Source organism: Hypanus sabinus, chromosome 5 (genome assembly GCF_030144855.1).
Source record: "Hypanus sabinus isolate sHypSab1 chromosome 5, sHypSab1.hap1, whole genome shotgun sequence".
In the NCBI taxonomy this organism is placed as follows: Eukaryota; Metazoa; Chordata; class Chondrichthyes; order Myliobatiformes; family Dasyatidae; genus Hypanus; species Hypanus sabinus.
Window position 1 is genome coordinate 95,939,428 of NC_082710.1, and position 18,522 is coordinate 95,957,949.

Below are 18,522 nucleotides of genomic sequence, written 5' to 3' on the forward strand. Positions count from 1 at the left end.
GCATACTACATGCTGTCAGATATAACACATTTAGTCCTGTACTCATCACCCTTTTTGATTTTGCCCCACTGTTACACTTCAACTCATCCCATTAACAGCAATTTTGCCATATTATCTGTCCGTCCTTCCTCACACACAGTCTCTCTACATATTGCATCTACTTGTATACCAACTGCCCGATCATCAGCTCTATCACTTTATTTCCCATTCATCTTGCCAAATTAACAATAAAATTTATGACGTATGTCAGTGATAATAGACCTGATTCTGATTTTGATCAGTCTGGTGAACATTTGTTGCACTCAGTTTATGACAAGTATATCATCTCTTACGTAAGGACACCAAAAGTACACATATCATTCCAGGTATAGCTTCATCAAAGCCCTGTTTAATTGCAAGGCATCCTTATCCTATGGAACAGCAACTACATTGCTATTCCACTTGCAATGGAGTAACATACCATTTCTCTTCTTAATTGCTAGTTGCACCTGCATATTTTTTGCAATGAAATCATACACAAGGATATATAAGGCATGTTGTATTTTAACAGTTTCCAATGTAAACTCATTTAAACAGTGCCTTTATACATGTCATGCCAAAGTGGATCACTTTTGCACACATCAGTTATGTAAACACAGCAGACATCACATTTTAATATACCAAAAGGCACATACACACTGTATATAGTACATATATTTATATAGAAAAGGAATCTATATAGAATTTGTTCATTTCATATTTATAAAGAAGCCATATACAGTTGATTAAGGCTAAAGTAAATAAAGGAAAATGCCAAACATATCAAATAGCACTGGTCGCACAGATATCTAACTCACTTTTTTAATTTCTATTATAATTTCTTTTTACTTGTCAAGTTGTTTCAACTCAAATAATTGAACCAAGTTTGATTTCAGATGACAGATACTCAATATATGACACCCTACAACTAGCTTTGGTAAAATGAAGTTTGTAAACTAACCCGTATCGAGGATCCAAAGCTATGGCCCGCGGATACACCATGTCGCCTGCAATTAGGGTCGTTCTCATGGTCCCATCTAGTTTTGCTACTTCAATCTGTTCCATTTTGCTGTCTATCCAGTAGATGTTTCCGGCAATCCAGTCCACAGCCAACCCTTCAGGAGTGTCTAGACCATGCTGCACAATAACTTCAACACTGCTTACAGCTAAAAAAAGGCATTCAATAAACAACAAAGTTAGATTAATGCAGTGACTTCTCCCTTATTCACTAATAGCAACAATTATTTTAATCTTCTTACTCTGCAGTCCAATCTAGAAAAAGAAATACAGGCCGAGAAACTAAATCAAAGGTACATTATGTAAAAAATTCCTGTGAGAAACAGCATGTTGTGGGTGTTGCTTAAAAGTACATGATGGAGTTTTACGCAGGATTAATGTTTAATGCTCCATTTATCAGCTAGATCCATACTTTCAAATGTTGGCTATCTTTTGAATGATTATCTGTTAAACCCACATTGAGTTGAAATATAAATTGCTGTCAAAAGACTGATTCTTTGTTTTATTTTTGCTCTTAGAAGATGTGAAGCAATCCTTCCTGCAGCTATTTCTCTCGGCCTAGAATGCTGATGAAATAAAGAAGGAAAAATAGCCAAAGTTGAGTTTATTATCATATGGACAACCACAGATATACAGCATCTAGAAGAACAAAACATACAAATGTTTGTAAATTATACACAATTTAAAAAAAAACACAATTAGGGCAAACGATTTGAAGTCTATTTTAGGGTAAGGTGGTCAACTTGCCATTGTCTTTTTCAAACTGATTAGATTAGAGTTCTGATGGTTGGTTTAAGAACTGGATGGTTGAAGGGAAGCAGCTGTTCTTGAATCTGGTGATGTAAGATTTCCGGCTTCTGTACCTCTTGGCCAAAGTTAGCTGTAAAAAGATGGCATGTCTGGGACCTATGATGATAGAGGTTGTCTTCATGAGGCAGTGTCTCGTTCAGATACTACCAATGATGGGGACGGATATTCCAGTGATGAACTGGGCAGTTTCATACATTCCTGCTGATTCAGACTGCTGTACCAGACAATGGTGTAATCAGCCAGGATATTTTCAACAATTCATCTGTAGAAGTTTTTTTTAAAGAGTGCTTGATAAAAAGCTGAATCTTCTAAACTTCGTAAGAAAATAAAGAATGTGTGGCACTTTCCTGAAGATTGTATCTACGTGCTAGGCCTAGAACATCTGATGTGTTAACACTCAGGAAGTTAAAGCTGCTCTCTGCCTCCACTTCCAAGCTCCTGTTGTAGAACGATACATGTTCATCCTCTTTCTGAAGTCAACAATCAGCTCTTTAGCTTTGCTGGCACTGAGCTAGAGGTTGTTTTTACAGCACCTCTCAACCAAGTAACTTATCTCACCCTGGTAAGCGAACTCATCACCACCTGCGATGTGACCAAGAACAGCAACGTTATTATTGAGTTTGAAGGTGGCAAGGGAGTTGTGCTTAGCTACTCATTCATGTGTACATAAAGAGTAGTTCTTGGAACTAAGCATGCAACTTTGAGATGTACCTGTATTGATGATCAGCAAGGAGGAGATGTTACTTTTCCTCACTGAGTGAGCTTTGCTGCTGAGGAGGTGAAGTATCCAGTTGCAAAGGGAGGCACAGAGGTCCAGGTCTTGAATGATGAGCTTGCATGTGATGATTATGTTGCGTGCTGAGTGCAATCAAAGAGCAGCAGGCTAATGTTGAGTTCCTGTAGTGCAAATGGCTCAGAGCAGAGTGAAGAGCCAGAGAAATGCACCTGTTGTTGTGGTGGTACGGAAATTGAAACAGATCCCAGTCACCTTTGAGGAAGGAGTTGATTTGAACCATAACCAACTTCTCAAAGCATTTCATTACTTTAGTATAAGTGCCAGTGGATGGCAGTCATTGACCCACTTCGTGGGCACAGGTAAAATAAATACATTTTTGACATCAGTGGGAAAATTAGACTGCAGGAGAGAGAAGCTGAATAGTTCCAATAATGCTCCAGCCAGCTGGTACTTTTTGGAACTACATAATAGAACATAAGTGCAGTTCTGACTTACAACAAGGTACAGAATATAACATTATGAACTCATGGGACTGTTCTTAATGGTTAATGTAATGATATTACGGCACTAATGACCCAGATTCAATTGCACCACTGTCTATAAGGGGCTTGTCTGTTATCCTCAAGACCCCATGGGTTTCCTGTGTGTGCTCTGGTTTCTCCCACATTCCAAAGATGAATGTGTTAATTGGTCACATGAGTGTAATTTGACAATGTGGGCTCATTGGTATGGAAAGGCCTGTTACTGTGCTACATCTCGAATAAATAAATTGAAGTTCTAAGTTAAATTTGCTATCAGAGTACATAGATGTCACCACATACAACCCTGATAGTCTTTTTTCTGCAGGCATACTTAGCAAACCTATAAGACAGTAACTGCAAACCTCAGGAACTGTAAACTTCAAACAAACTGTGAAAATACAGATATAAGTGAACAGCAATAAATAACAAGCATGATGTAACAAGATAACAGAGTCCTTAAATGAGTGCTGCTATCCCCGTTTGTTCAAGAACTTGATGGTTGGGGATTAGTAATTGTTCTTGAACCTGGAGAAACCAGTCCTGAGACACTTGTACCTTCTACCTGATGGCTGCAGCGAAAAGAGAGCATGGCCTGGGTGGTGAGGATTGTTGCTGATGAATGCTGCTTTTCTATGGCAGTGTTTCATGTAGATGTGCTCAATGGTTGGGAGGATTTTACCCATGATGCACAGGGCCGAATCTACTATCTTTTGTAGGATTTTCCTCTCAAAGGCATTGGTGTTCCCATACCAGGTTGTAATGCAGCCAGTCAGCACACTTCCTACCACACATCTACAGAAGTCTGTCGATGACATACTGAACCTCCGCAGACTCCTAAGGAACTAGAGGCGCTGTTGGGCTTTCTTCACAATATGATTGGTTCAGGACAGGTCATCTGAGATAGTGACACCCAGGAATTTAAAGTCACTGACCCTCTCCACCTCTGATCCTCCAATGATTACTGGCTCATGGACCACTTGCTTCCCTCTCTTTAATCTTCAATCTGTTCCGTGGTCTTATGGGCATTGAGTGATATGTTGTTGTTATTACACACCTCAGCCAAGTTTTCAATCTCCTGTATACTGACTCATCACCGCAACCCACAACAGTGGTGTCATCGGAAAATGTGCACTTAGCCACACTGTCATAAGTATAAAGTGAGTAGAGCAGGGTGCCCAAACACACATCCCTATGGCACTCCTGTGCTGATGGAGATTATGGAGGAGATGTTTTGCCAATCTGAATTGACTGGGGTCTACAAGGGAGGTGAATAAAATAAAATGGCCTGTTATCAGTTTCAACCTTTCTTATCATTAAAAAGGAAGTGGCATGACAGAAATTGAAACACAATTATTTTTGAACTGTAACTTACGTTTGAGTGAAACAAAAACTCACGGTACGTGTTTGAAATGTTATTACAGAGAAACAAAAAAATCAATATTGTTTGAACAGAATGTCCAATCTCCGTAATGTTCCTGTTTTTCAGACAGCACAGCACAACATTCTTTCTTATATTTTGCATCGGCATCTTATATAAAATAAATAAATCGTGAAAGCTAGTAAAAAGGTATGAAACTAACCAAATGTTTTTCATTAAACCTTAACTCCATCGTCATCATCCATCATTATGTGCCATGCCATATGATGTAGGAAATCACGGTCTCTCCATGACCATGATTGTCCATGGCAAATTTTTCTACAGGAAGGTGTCAGTGGTTGCATAACTAGGACTTGTGATCTGCACCAGATGCTCATACGACCATCCACCACCTGCTTCCATGGTTTCATGTGACTCTGATCGGGGAAGGAGGTTTATGTAGGTACTATACCTTGCCCAAGGGTGACCTACAGGTTAGCAGTGAGGAGTGCCTTACACGTCCTTTGGTTGAGATGTAAGAGACATGGTGGAGATATGTCTCTTAATTCCATACACATTTGTAAAACCCTTTCTTCATTCAGCTTTATGCTGTAAACCCATTTCTTCTCCTCATTGATGTCCACTCTGGCTTTCTTTCTTATGGCTTCCTAGACCTTAACCACAAGAGATTCTGTAGATGCTGGAAATTCAGAGTAACACAGGGAGGAACTCAGCAGGTAGCATCTACAGAAAGGGATAAAGTGTTGATGTTGCTGTGGGGTGCCATGGTAGTGTAACAGTTTGTGCAATGCTATTACAGGTCGGGCCATCAGGGTAAGGAGTTCTATTCCTGAATTTTCTGTTAGCAAGTTTGTATATTCCTTCCCATGTGTGCATGGGTCTTTTCCAGCTTCTTCATTTTCCTCCCACAGTCCAAAGACACACCGGTTAGTAGGTTAATTGGTCATTGTAAATTATCCCGTGACTAGGCTAGAGTTAAATCGATGGGTTGCAGGGTAGGGTGGCTCGAGGGGCCAGAAGGCATTTTCCACGCTGTCTCTCTACACAAGTAAGAAAGTAAAATTTCCACAGAAGGGTATCGGCCCAAAATATCGACTCTTTATTCCCCTCATTGGATGCTGTCTGAGCTGCCAAGTCCCTCCATAATTTTGTGTGTGTCACTGTAATCCTTGACACAAGCTTTCTGATTTATATGTCTGTAAACAGTTGTTGGACACATATCTAATCACCTTTGGGAATCCACCTCTCTTGCTCTCTAGAAATAAAGTTTGGAAAATATCTGACCTTGTTTTGTAAGTGTTAAGAACAACGGATTTTGGAATGTTTCTGTTTATACATAAGCATGATAATGATGCTACATTTTTATTTTGAACTCAAAGGACAGAAATTTGCAGCTCTGAATTTTTTACATGATATTAAACTGAAAGGTGTTCTATATCATCACCACTCAATTATAAGAAAACTCTTCACCTTATTTATTACTTGGTTTTACATGTTGTGCCCAAAGGAAATCAAAACAGTTAGTTTATGTTATGTTTCAGTTTTAAAGGAATGTTGTTCATATAAAAAGCAGTTCAATAAAACTTTATACCTCCAACTTCAGAAAGTTTTCCTTTGTAAATTTTATCCTCCACAACATCGGTCCAATAGAGAGAACTCTGATTGAAATGGAAGTCAATTGCTATCGTATTTCTCAAGCCAGGGACCAGTAAGTTATAGTCCTGCTTGTGAAGGTCCAATCTTCGAATCTCATGGCGGATAGAAAAAATTATGTATGGCTCAAAAGGATCTATTGAAGAAAGCATATAGCTGAGATTATGATGTAGTTTCAAATAAATGTTAATATACGCAAATATATTAAGTTGCAATGACCTACCTAAACTAATGCAACTAGAACCATCAGGGGCCAGCAACCATCCCTCATAACATGAGCACTTAATTGTCTTCTTGTGTTGCTCACACACTTGGCTGCACTTGAGATGTTTTTTACAATAATCAAGAACAATGCAGGTTTTCTTGTCAGAGCTCAGATGCATTCCGGTAGGGCAGGAGCACATGATTCCTTCCCCAGTCACATAGATACAGTGGTGACTGCATCCTCCATTATTCAGAGAGCACTCATCTGTGAATGAAAGCATTCAAATGATTTAACACCAACAATTATTTGGGATTTAATCAAATACCATTTAGAGTTGACATTGTTTCTTACAATCACAGAGGAGGTCACAGAATGAGCTGAAATCTCAGAGAGACAAGTCTTTTTTTTCGTGCTACAGTTTAGTCACATGGGATTACATTTACTATTTCTCCCAGCTTTTGTTGGAACTGAGGGATTGGAAAGGTCTAAGGAATATCATTAACTAGAAAAGAAGCAAAATAGAATGGTTTCTATTTTTGGAGATTTTGATTAAAATGATCCATCTTTTAGATTGAGAGGGATTCATGAGAAGGAAATACTCGACCGCAGGGGTTCCCAACCTGAGATCCATGGGACCCTTGCTTAATGGTATTGGTCTATGGCATAAAAAAGTTTGGGAGTCCCTGTTCTATTGGAAGAAATTCAGTAAAACACAATGTGTTTAATATCAAAATTGTCGAAAAAACTAATGATATTCAGGGAAAAGGCAAGTGCAGAACTGCACAATGATATAACAGGAAGAAGATTTATTGGCCCAGCATGGTTATATTGATTCTTCAGCAGAATGATCAAATCAGGCCTACAGTCTGCGGCTTTCCTTCAGTTAAATAAATATTTTCTTTGAAGTGCTTATCTCATTCATTTTTGAAGATTACTCCATAATTTGTTTATTCCCGCTACACATTTGGATAGTCCATTCAAGATCCTAGCAAATTGATGGATTTTCTTTTAATTAGTATTTCTGAAGAAGTTCAGTGGCTGACAAGAGGATAAAAGGCATCAATACAAAACTAGGTCGAGTGAAATATTTGCATTTTTAAGATGCTGCTTTGAAATTAAATCTCATTATTGTTGACTTCTCGGTTTTGTTTTGATCTTCTTATTTCCATCTGCTGGTAATAAAATAAAGAATCTGAGTTTAGAGCCTGTCCAACCAGCTCTCTTCATCCACTTAATATGAGCATCTGCATCATCATCACCAGCTGAGTTATTATCCTCTAAAACACATTGTCCCATCTCCTCTGCAATATTACTGATGGTGATTGCTATTTTGATGCTCTCTTTTCTCTGAGTCAAAGCTAGTGAAGAGCTCTCAAAGTCCAACCCCATGTTGAAACCAGTAAGGCCAGCCAACAAGGCTCTATTGAAGCTGTTTCGCCCAACCCCCTGTACAGTGAATACAATAAATTACAGAAACATTGATGAACTCCAACCATACCATTGAATTTGGACAATGGGGGTGGGAGGTCATCAGTAGCCTTTGCCCCACTGAGAGCCATGGGCCCAAGAAGAAGGAGAAAGCTAGTGAATACATCATATCTTCCTTTCGCCCATCAGTGCATCACTATTTTCACACATTTTTATGCAATGCACCCTTCTTCACTCAGCTAGTAATAATCACAAGGAATTAAGTGAATTAAGTTCAATTCATTAAAGAACTCAGATAGTCAAACCATTATCACTGCACAAGAATCAGAACTATATTTCCTATCTTCCATAATCATTGACCATTTTTCAACATTCGTGATTCCAATCTTATTGAACCCCTCAGCCTACGACCTCAAGCACCATTGTAACACAAGTAAACAAAACCCAACATACATAAGAGGTAATATTTCTGTCATGAACACTCTGTGTGTTGCCACCATGACTGCGACACCTTGGGTTCAAGAATGGCTTTCACAGGGTCATGACATCCACCAAATTCTTCAATAGATTCCAAGGATACAGAGTCAGGCAATAACTCACTAGTGGTTGTGGCTGCTGCTTGTGGCAAATCTCAGTTACTACCTTTTTCCTGAAGCCAGGTGTAGACTGGCAGTGCTCCTCACTTTGTTTCTCATTGGACTGCTGTTCCCTGAAGACCCAATGTGGGCATGTTATTTAATTCAGGGTTCTTCTCTGCCACCTGCTCCACCCTCTGCTTGTGAATTTCCCTGTAGGATTTCACCTCATCCTTTTTAAATCCCATCAGAAATCTTGAAGAATGGACATCAATTCCCCTGGTCTCTTAAGAACTTCAGGTGGCCAAAGAGGCATTACTTGAAAATGTAACCTCAGCTGCGGCCACAGAAATCCCAGTGGAATTTGAAGAGCGATGGCCTTCCATACAAATCAATTACCAGAGCTCTTTCCAACAACTCCAAATCAATGACCAACAAACCTGCACATCATTATGGATTTCTTCAATTTCCAAAGTTAGAGGGTAGAGAGGTCATGAGTTCTTCCTACTGCTCAATGGCAGCTGCCATGCACACATTTTGCAATTGATACTGATTGGATCATCGTATCAAATTAAGCACTACTGCAGGCAAATTATCAGAGTTAAGGATTAATGTTTTCCTGCTATATGAAAATGCTGGACTTGATGTTAAATTAACAAATTTGATAAGAACCACACACAAAATATTGGAAGCAAACATGCTATGTTGTATCACAAAAAGCCTTGTTATCTTCCATTTTGTGATAAGAAAATTAAATCTTATTTGTTTAGGGTGAATAGAATTGACCATTTTCAGACGCTATTCATTACATATGGGCCACTTTTCACTTAGTCAAATATTTATTTTTATTACAATGTTTATTACAAGTTGGATGGCATGGTGTTATTTTTGGACTTCAAATATGGATCATTGATTATATGAAACAGCTTGAATTTACCTACCAATTGATTTCAGGTGTACACACATGCATATAGAGTTATAAATACCAATTATTCTGAGTTTGTAGCCATTATAAATACGTGCACCACATTTGATGCTTAACTCAATGAATAGTTTGAAGCCATTCTGCATTCGCACTCAAAGCAGAGATTGAAAAAAAAAAGAAGAATCATAAATTATTGGTAAGCAATTTTACTTCTGAGAATTTCAAGCATTGCTACATTTTAAATACGAAGAACATACCACAAAGTGGACTCTCATCAGTACCATCTGGACACTCCTCTTTCCCATTGCAAAACTTTTCTGGCAGAAGGCAAATTGATGTATTTCCAGAGCATGGAAAGGTTGGTGGTTTACATGCAAATACTCCACAGTTCTCTTCATCAGAGTGGTCTTCACAATCACCCTCTCCATCACAAACCCAGGTTATATTGATGCATCTTCCTTTGGATGGCAAATTACAAAAAAAAGTCAGTGTAAGTATTTAGCTTGGGTTTCAAATCTTCATTGTTTACCAAAATTGTGCAAATGATGATGAATTATACTTTAGATCAACAAGCCTTATCAGAAAACAGAATAAAATATAAAATTACACTGGACAACAAAGATATTACTTCTTGAATAGTTTTAGTTCTTTCTTATGGATTTTAGGCTGCTGATCATAACAATCATCATGAAATTTCCCTATCACGCACCATTTTTTAAAAAATTGCCTATATTTGTTATTTCAATTCACAACTCAAGTCGGAATAACTAATGCCAAGATTAAAGGAAGGCATTTTGGTTGGTCCACAAATCAAACAGATCATCAATGACAGGCAATTCAAAGAACACTAGCAAGACCAGCGAAAATAGCATAGAAGCATTCAAGGATGTTGTTGAAAATATTTGTGGCAACTACAGAGCACAAAACTATATGCCGCTGGCTGACAACATGCTTGAAGCACACAAAACCATGAAGGGTAACGTCACTAATGATTCATTTACTGCATTCCCATTTAATCTTCTTCGCTGTAATCTTGGCATTGTCGGTGACAAGCATGGTGAAAGTTTTCACGAGGACATTGTGGTCATGAAGAAACAATGTCAGAGCACGTAGAATCCATTGATGCTGGCTAAATATTGTTGGACACTGAAGTAAGAACCTCAGGCTTTGACCTACATATTACAAGTAGTCAGAAATTATCTTTGTGTTCAGCTTCAAGCTGTCTGTCACAAACAAACAAAAATTATGAGGGAGTACCATTTTGAAAATAATTGCTGTCAAGTGATTTGTGGATGCAGATCCCACTGCATTACAGGTTAATATCATTGGATGCTCCCAAATAGGGTGCACTGTTTCCTTATTGGGTGGTACTACGATAAAATTTAAATGCAGGAAGTGTGGAAGCAAAATGGTTTGGAATAAAAAGTTAGTACACTACAGATGACCATGGAATTTCCACAGTGTACGGTGGTTTTCTCAACATCATTTGCCCCAACACTGAAATGAGTATTCACTGTTGTATAATCCTTAAAAGTGAGTTCATATGTTGTGGAATCAGTTCAGTGTGGGGGTGGGGGGGGGGGGGTTAAGTGAAGTTATCCAGTCTAGTTCAAGAGCCTTTTGATTGAGGGTTAATAACTGTTCCTGAAACTGGTGGTGTGAGACTTAAGGCTCCTGTACCTCCTTTCCAATGGCAGAAATGAGAAGAGAGCATGGTCTGGATGGTGGGGGTCCTTGATGCTGAATTCTGATTTCCTGCGACAGATCTCCTTATAGATGTGCTCAATGGTGGGGGGTGTTACCTGTGATGGACTGGGCTGTACCTACCAGTTTTTGTAGCTATTTTCCATGTTCAAGATCATTGGTGTTTCCATGCCAGTTAGTACACTCTCCTCATCAAAAAGGCGCTGGTGATATTTTGTGGGCAGCTTAACACAACTTCTAAATATACTTCTGAATTTGATTAGAAAACAATATCAGAGAAAAATCTGCTGTCATTCCCAATTACATAATGCCTCTGGGGTGAGGGAGAGCAGGAAGTTTGTGGACTCTGTACACTGAACAATGAACATAAATTACCTCAGTTCTAATGCACCATGGTGATAGTAAAAACTGTATAAATTAAGTTCTTTCCCAGTCTAATATGCAATAATTGTACCAACTTAAAACGCATAAATCCTTCACAGAGCCCAAACATAATTAAAATACATGTTAAATTTAGCATTGTGCAGGGAGATTCTGACATTAATGTCAAATAAAAATAATGGCCCAGGGAAGAATATGGCACTGTTCCAAGGTAATTGGTATTGCTGTCACTGTAGCTTCTGAGCATTTAATTTTTTATGTTGATTGAGAGGTCTTAGGCATAAATCAGTTACTCAGTTTTACTGTGTTTAATGAAAATAAAATCTGCTTTCCCAACAAAACGTTGTTTCTTCACATTGAAATCTTAAATTTATCAATATTGTACATAGTTCTTTATAATTTTGTGCTACGTTTCAGTGTCTTGTCTTTTAAGATATAATAGACAGGTCCTCCCCAAATTATGAATGGTACAGACCAGAAATGCGAACAGACCAGTGGGATGTATTTGCCGGTGGCTGCAGGACTGCAGGCAATACAGCCTTATGGGAACATGGTTTGTGATTGTAATTCCAAATTATTCATAGGAATGGAACTCTGTCCTAGCCTGGGGAGGCTCTGTAAATTCTTCTGGGACAGTGATGGATGAGTAGTGACACTTCATACCCCTTGAGGTTCTCTGTTGGTCAGGGTTGAGCACGGGTGTTGAATCCCAGCTATCTGCATGATATACAAGCTGGAGTAGTATGATATGGAGAACATGCTGCTGCAGCAAGCTCTCCCCCCCCCCCCCACAAAGCAGCTGATGAATCCAAAGGAATGGCAGAGATCGATACAGTTTGGCACCAGTGGCGTCATTGCAATTGCCAGTCAGTGTTGAACTCAACATAAGACTGCCTCATGCCTCCAAACTATTAAAAATCCAGTATGTTTAATATTAAAGCCAGGAGATTAAAACAATATGCATTTTGTTTATTTCAGCACTAGGATTACATACTTCAACTTCAATTAGAAGATATTCGTAAGTCAAAAAAAAATTCAGGCTGTTTACTTTAAAAGAGGCATAGCATTCAGTGACTGTAATAAAACTTTGCCAGGAAGTCACAATTCTTATATAATTTGGCAGAAATTCCTTTAGGCTAGACAATCCAGATGGTATTTTAGTGTTTGGAGATTATTTTACTGTATCACATTACCTTACCAAACATATTTGTTGTGCCGAAAGCATATAACCATGCACCCCTTCCACCATTCAAAACATACTCTCCTACCTGGCACATCTTGTTACCCAATAGAACCTTCCAAACCTAATATCCTGATCACCAAAAAGATGAGATAAAGGTGAAACCTGGGAGTGTCATTGCCTATAGGTTCCCTCCCAGTCACAAAGCATCTATACTTTGAAATACATCTCCATTCTTTTGTAATTCCTGGAGCTCAGTTGTTGTCAAGATTTGAGAGCTCTCTGCCCTATAATAACATGGGAGCACCTTCATCAGAAAGGTTGTAGCAGTCTTCCCAGAGCTTCGCAAAGGCTACAAGAGACAGGCAAAAGATACTAACCTTTCTGCAATGTCTGGTTCAGTTTATGAATACATCACAAATATGTGTTCTATTAATTGATTATTACAAAAATATGGTTCTCTTCTAAGGATTCAAGTTTGGTAAATTCTTAATTAATCTCTGATGAAATATTGCCGAATATTCCAAGGTGGGTGTTGGGTAATCTATAATTGCTAAGCAAGCTAAGCTTAGGTTCAAAAGTCCATTTACGAATAATTGCAAATCTATAGAATGGTAGCTGTTGAGGGTTAATTATAATTTTTTTAAATAAACAAAGAAGAAACAGATCAGAGGGTTGCTTTCTATAGGAATATATGTATATATATATATATATATTGAAACCATGTTAATTAGCAGTCAATCGTGAAAAGTGTATATGCAAATAAAATGTAGTATGTAGAAATGGAGGGAGGGGGAGAAGGACAACATGAAATCTTCCTTAGACCATGTGGATGTCAAGGTTCAGTCTGTTGACTCCTCATTTTCTTTTAATACCCTTTTCCCCGTGTTGCACTGGGCTCGTTGATTAGGGCACCTGATTCTCATCTGAACCAGCAGCATAAAAACTCTGGTTTACATCTACTCAGGGCGGGACCGTCACCTCAGCCAGTGCTGCAATGCACGTTCCGGGCTGCCAAGAATGGTGGATTCTAAGTTCCTTCTGGAATTCTGTCTTTTCATGTCTAGCTAAATGATTGCTGACCATTTACCGCTTCATGTGCTACTCCGAGTCAAGATACAAATTGTCTGCCATTGTTTGGTTTTGTTGTTTTGTGTACAGCTGAGTATTGCTGGCTGTTTGCCTCTTCAGGTGCTACTTTGTGTCAAGATAAGAATTTCCCGCTGTTTGTCTGCGCTGTTCTGTGTTGAGATAAGGATCACCAGCCATTTACCTTTCCAGTTAATGCTCCATGGCAAGAGTAGTGTTGCCAGCCGCCTGTCTCCAGTAAGGAGTCCAACTCCACCAATGCCCAGGGTCAAGAAGAGTTTGGCCTGCCCATTGCTCCTCTGTCCACCTGTGCTGTTTGCCTGTGTTTACACTGTCCCTCAACCGCTGAGTGTTCTATATTCTCAGTACCGTTCCCGCGCCAGTTGCCTGTGTTAATAAACTTGCCCCCCCCCCCCCCCCACCCCGGTGTTAGTAGGAGTATGTCATTCCGCCCTCTATTCTTTCCCAGCCACGCTCAACCCCTGGTCCACATCCTTGCTCTGCCTAAGTCCTGCCACTAAATGCTAGAATTTTGCTGTAGTGACCTGGGTTCGATCCCCGGTCCTGCTTCCCTCACTCCTTGGCTCCCCTCAGCCTAATCCTCACTCCCCGGCCTTCCTTGCAACCAATCATAAACACACTTCTGTTAATACTACCTACGTTTCAGTGTCCTGAACTTGGGTTCGCTTCCAACATCCTTGTAACAATAGAAACTATTGGACACTACAAATGCAATATAACAAGATGGTGAATAACCAGGAAAGAGAATGCCCCATCACAAAAACATGCACACGTTTACCTCAAATGTAGGGGAAACCACAATATTTCTCATTGTGGGTAATAAAGAAGTTGAAACAGTTTTGTTCTTGGAATTTCTAACTTTAATCTCTTTATCTTTCCTTTTCAAGGTGGATGGGTTTCTATCAAAGACCCTGACTTGTGAGCTATAATCAAAGTCAGTTCCTTGCAGCAATGGGACGCACTTCCATGGTTCACCAACCCAAGATCTCCCAAGAATGTGGCCTAGAAGACAAGTGTGCCTTCAGGGTTCTAAGGGGATGAGCCGATTCTATCCTGGTGCCACACGCTGAAGCTTTGTGGGAGAAAATGTAACATCAGGAACAGCAGATCAGCTGTTGGGGGGCTCTGTACTCAGGTTGTGCCCTCTCTCTCTCTCTCTCTCTCTTTCATCGGTGCGGGAGAGTTTGTTGTGTATTCTGGAGTCAGAATTTGACGGAAAAAAAGTCAAACAATAGATTTTAACACTATAAGTCAGTGAGTTGTAAGTCTTTGTTGGTTGCCCCCTCACTCTGAAAGAGTGACATCTCTGTCCCTTTATTAGGAAGGGAGGGAGGGAGGGAGGGAGAGAGAGAGAGAGAGAGAGAGAGAGAGAGAGAGAGAGAGAGAGAGAGAGAGAGAGAGAGAGAGAGAGAGAGAGAGAGAGAGAGAGAGAGAGAGAGAGAGAGAGATGAACAGGTGAACAATTGATTGTTGTACTATTGATCATGAGCTTTCTTGGGGCCTTTGCTATTGCTTGCTTGGTGGGTAGAGGGTGTTGATGCTCTTTTTACTGAGTAAGAGGATGAGGGGGTGCCATTGCTTTGCTGCTTCTTGTGCCTGGGAGGGGGGCTTTGGGATTCTGATATTTTAATGTCACTCATTCTCTGGGGTACTCTATTGTTTCTGTGGATGTCTGTGAAGAACAAAAATTTCAGTTTGTCTATTCTCTGATATTAAATGGAACTACTGAATAGCACCATAGTTCACATGGTGACTGTGCATATTGTTATATAAACTCTGATGAATGGAGCATTCACAAAGCACAGGTAGAGTACAGTGAAGCCACCAGTAACTCACTTTTATTTGATTGCTTCTGTGCTGCTAGGAGAACCATGTCTGAGAAGTACTGTATAAAAATGCAAAACACTACAATAGGGAAGCAAATGTGAGTGGTTCCTTTAGCCACAATAGTATTGTTATTTTTGTTTAATTTTCATCTACATTGCAACAATTAATAATGTTAAAACACAACTATGAATTTTGGGGATATTATTATCTTTGTCAGGCATGTTAAACAAAATCTCGCAATTCAATATTATTTACTATTCTATAATATTAGCAGATTACTCGTGAACTTAAAAATTAAAGTACTCAATATATTCAGCTCTGATTTCCTTTGTCAGATCATCCAGGATGCTTTAACGCTGACATAATACTTTAGAAGTGCACTCACTGTTTAAACGGTTCTTACTAATAGCATTCAAATATTTGAAATATTACAGTGCATTAAAATTGATCATTGTGCTGATAATACTGTTTTTTTTCCCCTTAATTCACACCAGGCACAGGAATAACAAATGCCCAATGTTTCCTTTTCCCAGGAGATTATTGAGATGCAGCATGACTCTGTTTGAAGAGTAAGACAGTGAAATCATTAAAACCTCCAAGCTCTCTACTACAAGAACACAAATGTATCTTGAATCTGGTACTACTTAAAAAAAAATACACGTTCACCATTCAAAATGGCATTAAGCTGCCTTGCCCTAACTTTATATCCGATGTCAACAGGGGACTAAATCCATCTATGGTTTCTGACTCGAATGATGAAATATCAAGTGTAGCATATCTAGACATTTATTTCTCTGACTCACTCGAGCAACAGCAGGAAGTTAAACATGATTTCTATAAGAGGCAATCTGTCAAATGTCTACAATCTAATCAATTGCATACTAATAACTTAAAGCATATTCTAAAATAAGAATAGGCTTTGAAAATAATGCTCTACTACAGAAAATGAAGTGGTTGATAATGTTAGATGCAGACACAGAAATTGTACAGAAGCTTTTCTGTAAGCTCAGCCAGGAGACACAGGATAGTCATTATGATTTGCTCACTATACCATCTTGTCTTTTTATACTTCACTTAATATTATCTCTGAGGAACCACATTATTGTTTTCAAAGAAGTATAGTGTAAAATTTTCAGACATCTCACTTAGATCATTTGACAAAGATCTGTTAAAAATATTAGTGCCTGTGTTTGATCCAGCAATTTATATGCACTATTTTGCCTATCTTTGTACCTGAAAAATGCTTCTGGAGACCTAATAATATGGAATCAAGCTCAAGCACATATCATGTTATTGGTAAGGGTGGAAATCAAAGGGAGAATGCATATACTTTCCACAGATAGAAGGCTTTTGAACCATCAAAGTATTTACATTCTTACTTTGGATTAATATTTATTGACTATACCTTGGCCTTCAGTACTATTACTCCAAACAAAATCATCTCCAAATTCCAAGACCCATGGCTTTGAACACCCCTTTACAACTGGATCCTTGACTTCCTGACCAACATACAACTATAAAAAAGGATAGGCAGCAATTCTTCCTTCACAATTACCCTCACTGCCAGTGTACCACAAAGTAGCATCTTCAGCTCTAAACATTCTTCACCCTGTACACTCATGAGTGTGTAGTCAAATTCTACTCTTACTCCATTTACAAGTTTGCAGATGACACCAGTGTAAGTGGGCCAGATCCCAAACAACGATAAGAAGAAATACAAGAAGGAGGTAGAAACTCTGCTAGTTAGTTTGCGTGACCTTGGCTTGCTGACGGAATCAGTCCTCCAGCCCTGGGAGTCACCAGCTGCCAGTGACCGGAGGTGGAGACAGTGTAAGTGGTGTGCGAGGAAGTGGAAGCGAGGCGTGCGGACAGGAGTCCGTGCCAAGAAAAAAGCAAGCCCTAGCCGGCCGGCTCTCCCGTCCATTCTGCTCTCCAATGGACATTAAATTGGACTACATCTGTGGCAACAAAATACTTGGCATCAGTACAGAAGTGGATGGAATCCTGGACGCCACCATTCAGCTGTTTATTTATGTAATAGATTTTCCCCCACGCCATCGAACTACCAACCTACTGACCTCTACTGTGCATATAGTCTAGTTTATTATTTATTGTAATGCCTGCACTGTTCTGGGTACTTTATCCAGTCCTGGGTAGATCTAGTCTAGTGTAGTGTTTGTGTTGGCTTACGTAGTTCACTGTAGTTTTTGTATTGTTCATGTAGCACCATGGTCCTGAAAAACATAGTCTCATTTTTACTGTGTACTGTACCAGCAGTTATGGTCAAAATGACCATAAAAGCAACTTGACTTGACTTGAAAACTAAATGGGATGGTGTCAAAGAACACAACCTCTCCCTCAATATCCACAAAATAAAGGAACCAGTCATTGACTTCAGGAAGTGGGGTAAAGTGAACATCTTTGTCTGTATCAATGGTGTTGAGCTGGAGATGGTTGAGAACTTCAAGTTCCCAGGTGTAAATATCACCAATAATGTGTCCATCCACATGGATACTACGGTCAAAAAGGCATATCAACTTCTCTACTTCCTCAAAAGGCTAAGAAAATTCAGCATGGCCCAATGTCTCCTAAAAAGCAGAAAGTAATAAGCAAGGTGGACAAAGGAGAGGCAGTGGATGTCAGTTACTTGGATTTTCCGAAGACATTTGATAAGGTGCCACAAATGAGGCTGCTTATCAAAATAAAGTCCTATGGCATTACAGGAAAGCTACTGGCATGGATAGAGGAATGGCTGACAGGGAGGAAGCAGCAAGTGGGAATAAAAGGGGCCTTTTCTGGTTGGCTGCCAGTGACCAGTAGTTCTCCTCAGGGGTCAGTATTGGGACGGTTACTTTTCACATTTTTTGTCAATGATTTACAAGATGGAATTGATGGTTTGTGGCAAATTTTTTTGGAAGATAAAAAGATAGTTGGAAGGCTAGGTAGTGCTGAGGAAGCAATGTGATTGCAGAAGGACTTAGACAAATTGGAAAAATGGGCAGAAGTGTGGCAGATGGAATAGAGTGTTGGAAAATGTATGATAATGAATTTTGG

The 18,522-nt window shown here is 39.3% G+C and overlaps 1 protein-coding gene across 1 annotated transcript in view; it reads right to left on the minus strand.

The window, feature by feature from the left end:
- LOC132394768 (low-density lipoprotein receptor-related protein 1-like) overlaps positions 1–18,522 on the minus strand; it is a 1,611,265-nt gene that overhangs the window by 666,433 nt on the left and 926,310 nt on the right. The window contains exons 23-26 of the mRNA XM_059971176.1: positions 9,524–9,724; positions 6,357–6,602; positions 6,072–6,269; positions 980–1,184 (exon numbers count right to left, since the gene is read on the minus strand). Of these exons, the coding sequence (XP_059827159.1) occupies positions 980–1,184; positions 6,072–6,269; positions 6,357–6,602; positions 9,524–9,724 (850 nt within the window). The remainder of the gene's footprint in view (positions 1–979; positions 1,185–6,071; positions 6,270–6,356; positions 6,603–9,523; positions 9,725–18,522) is intronic.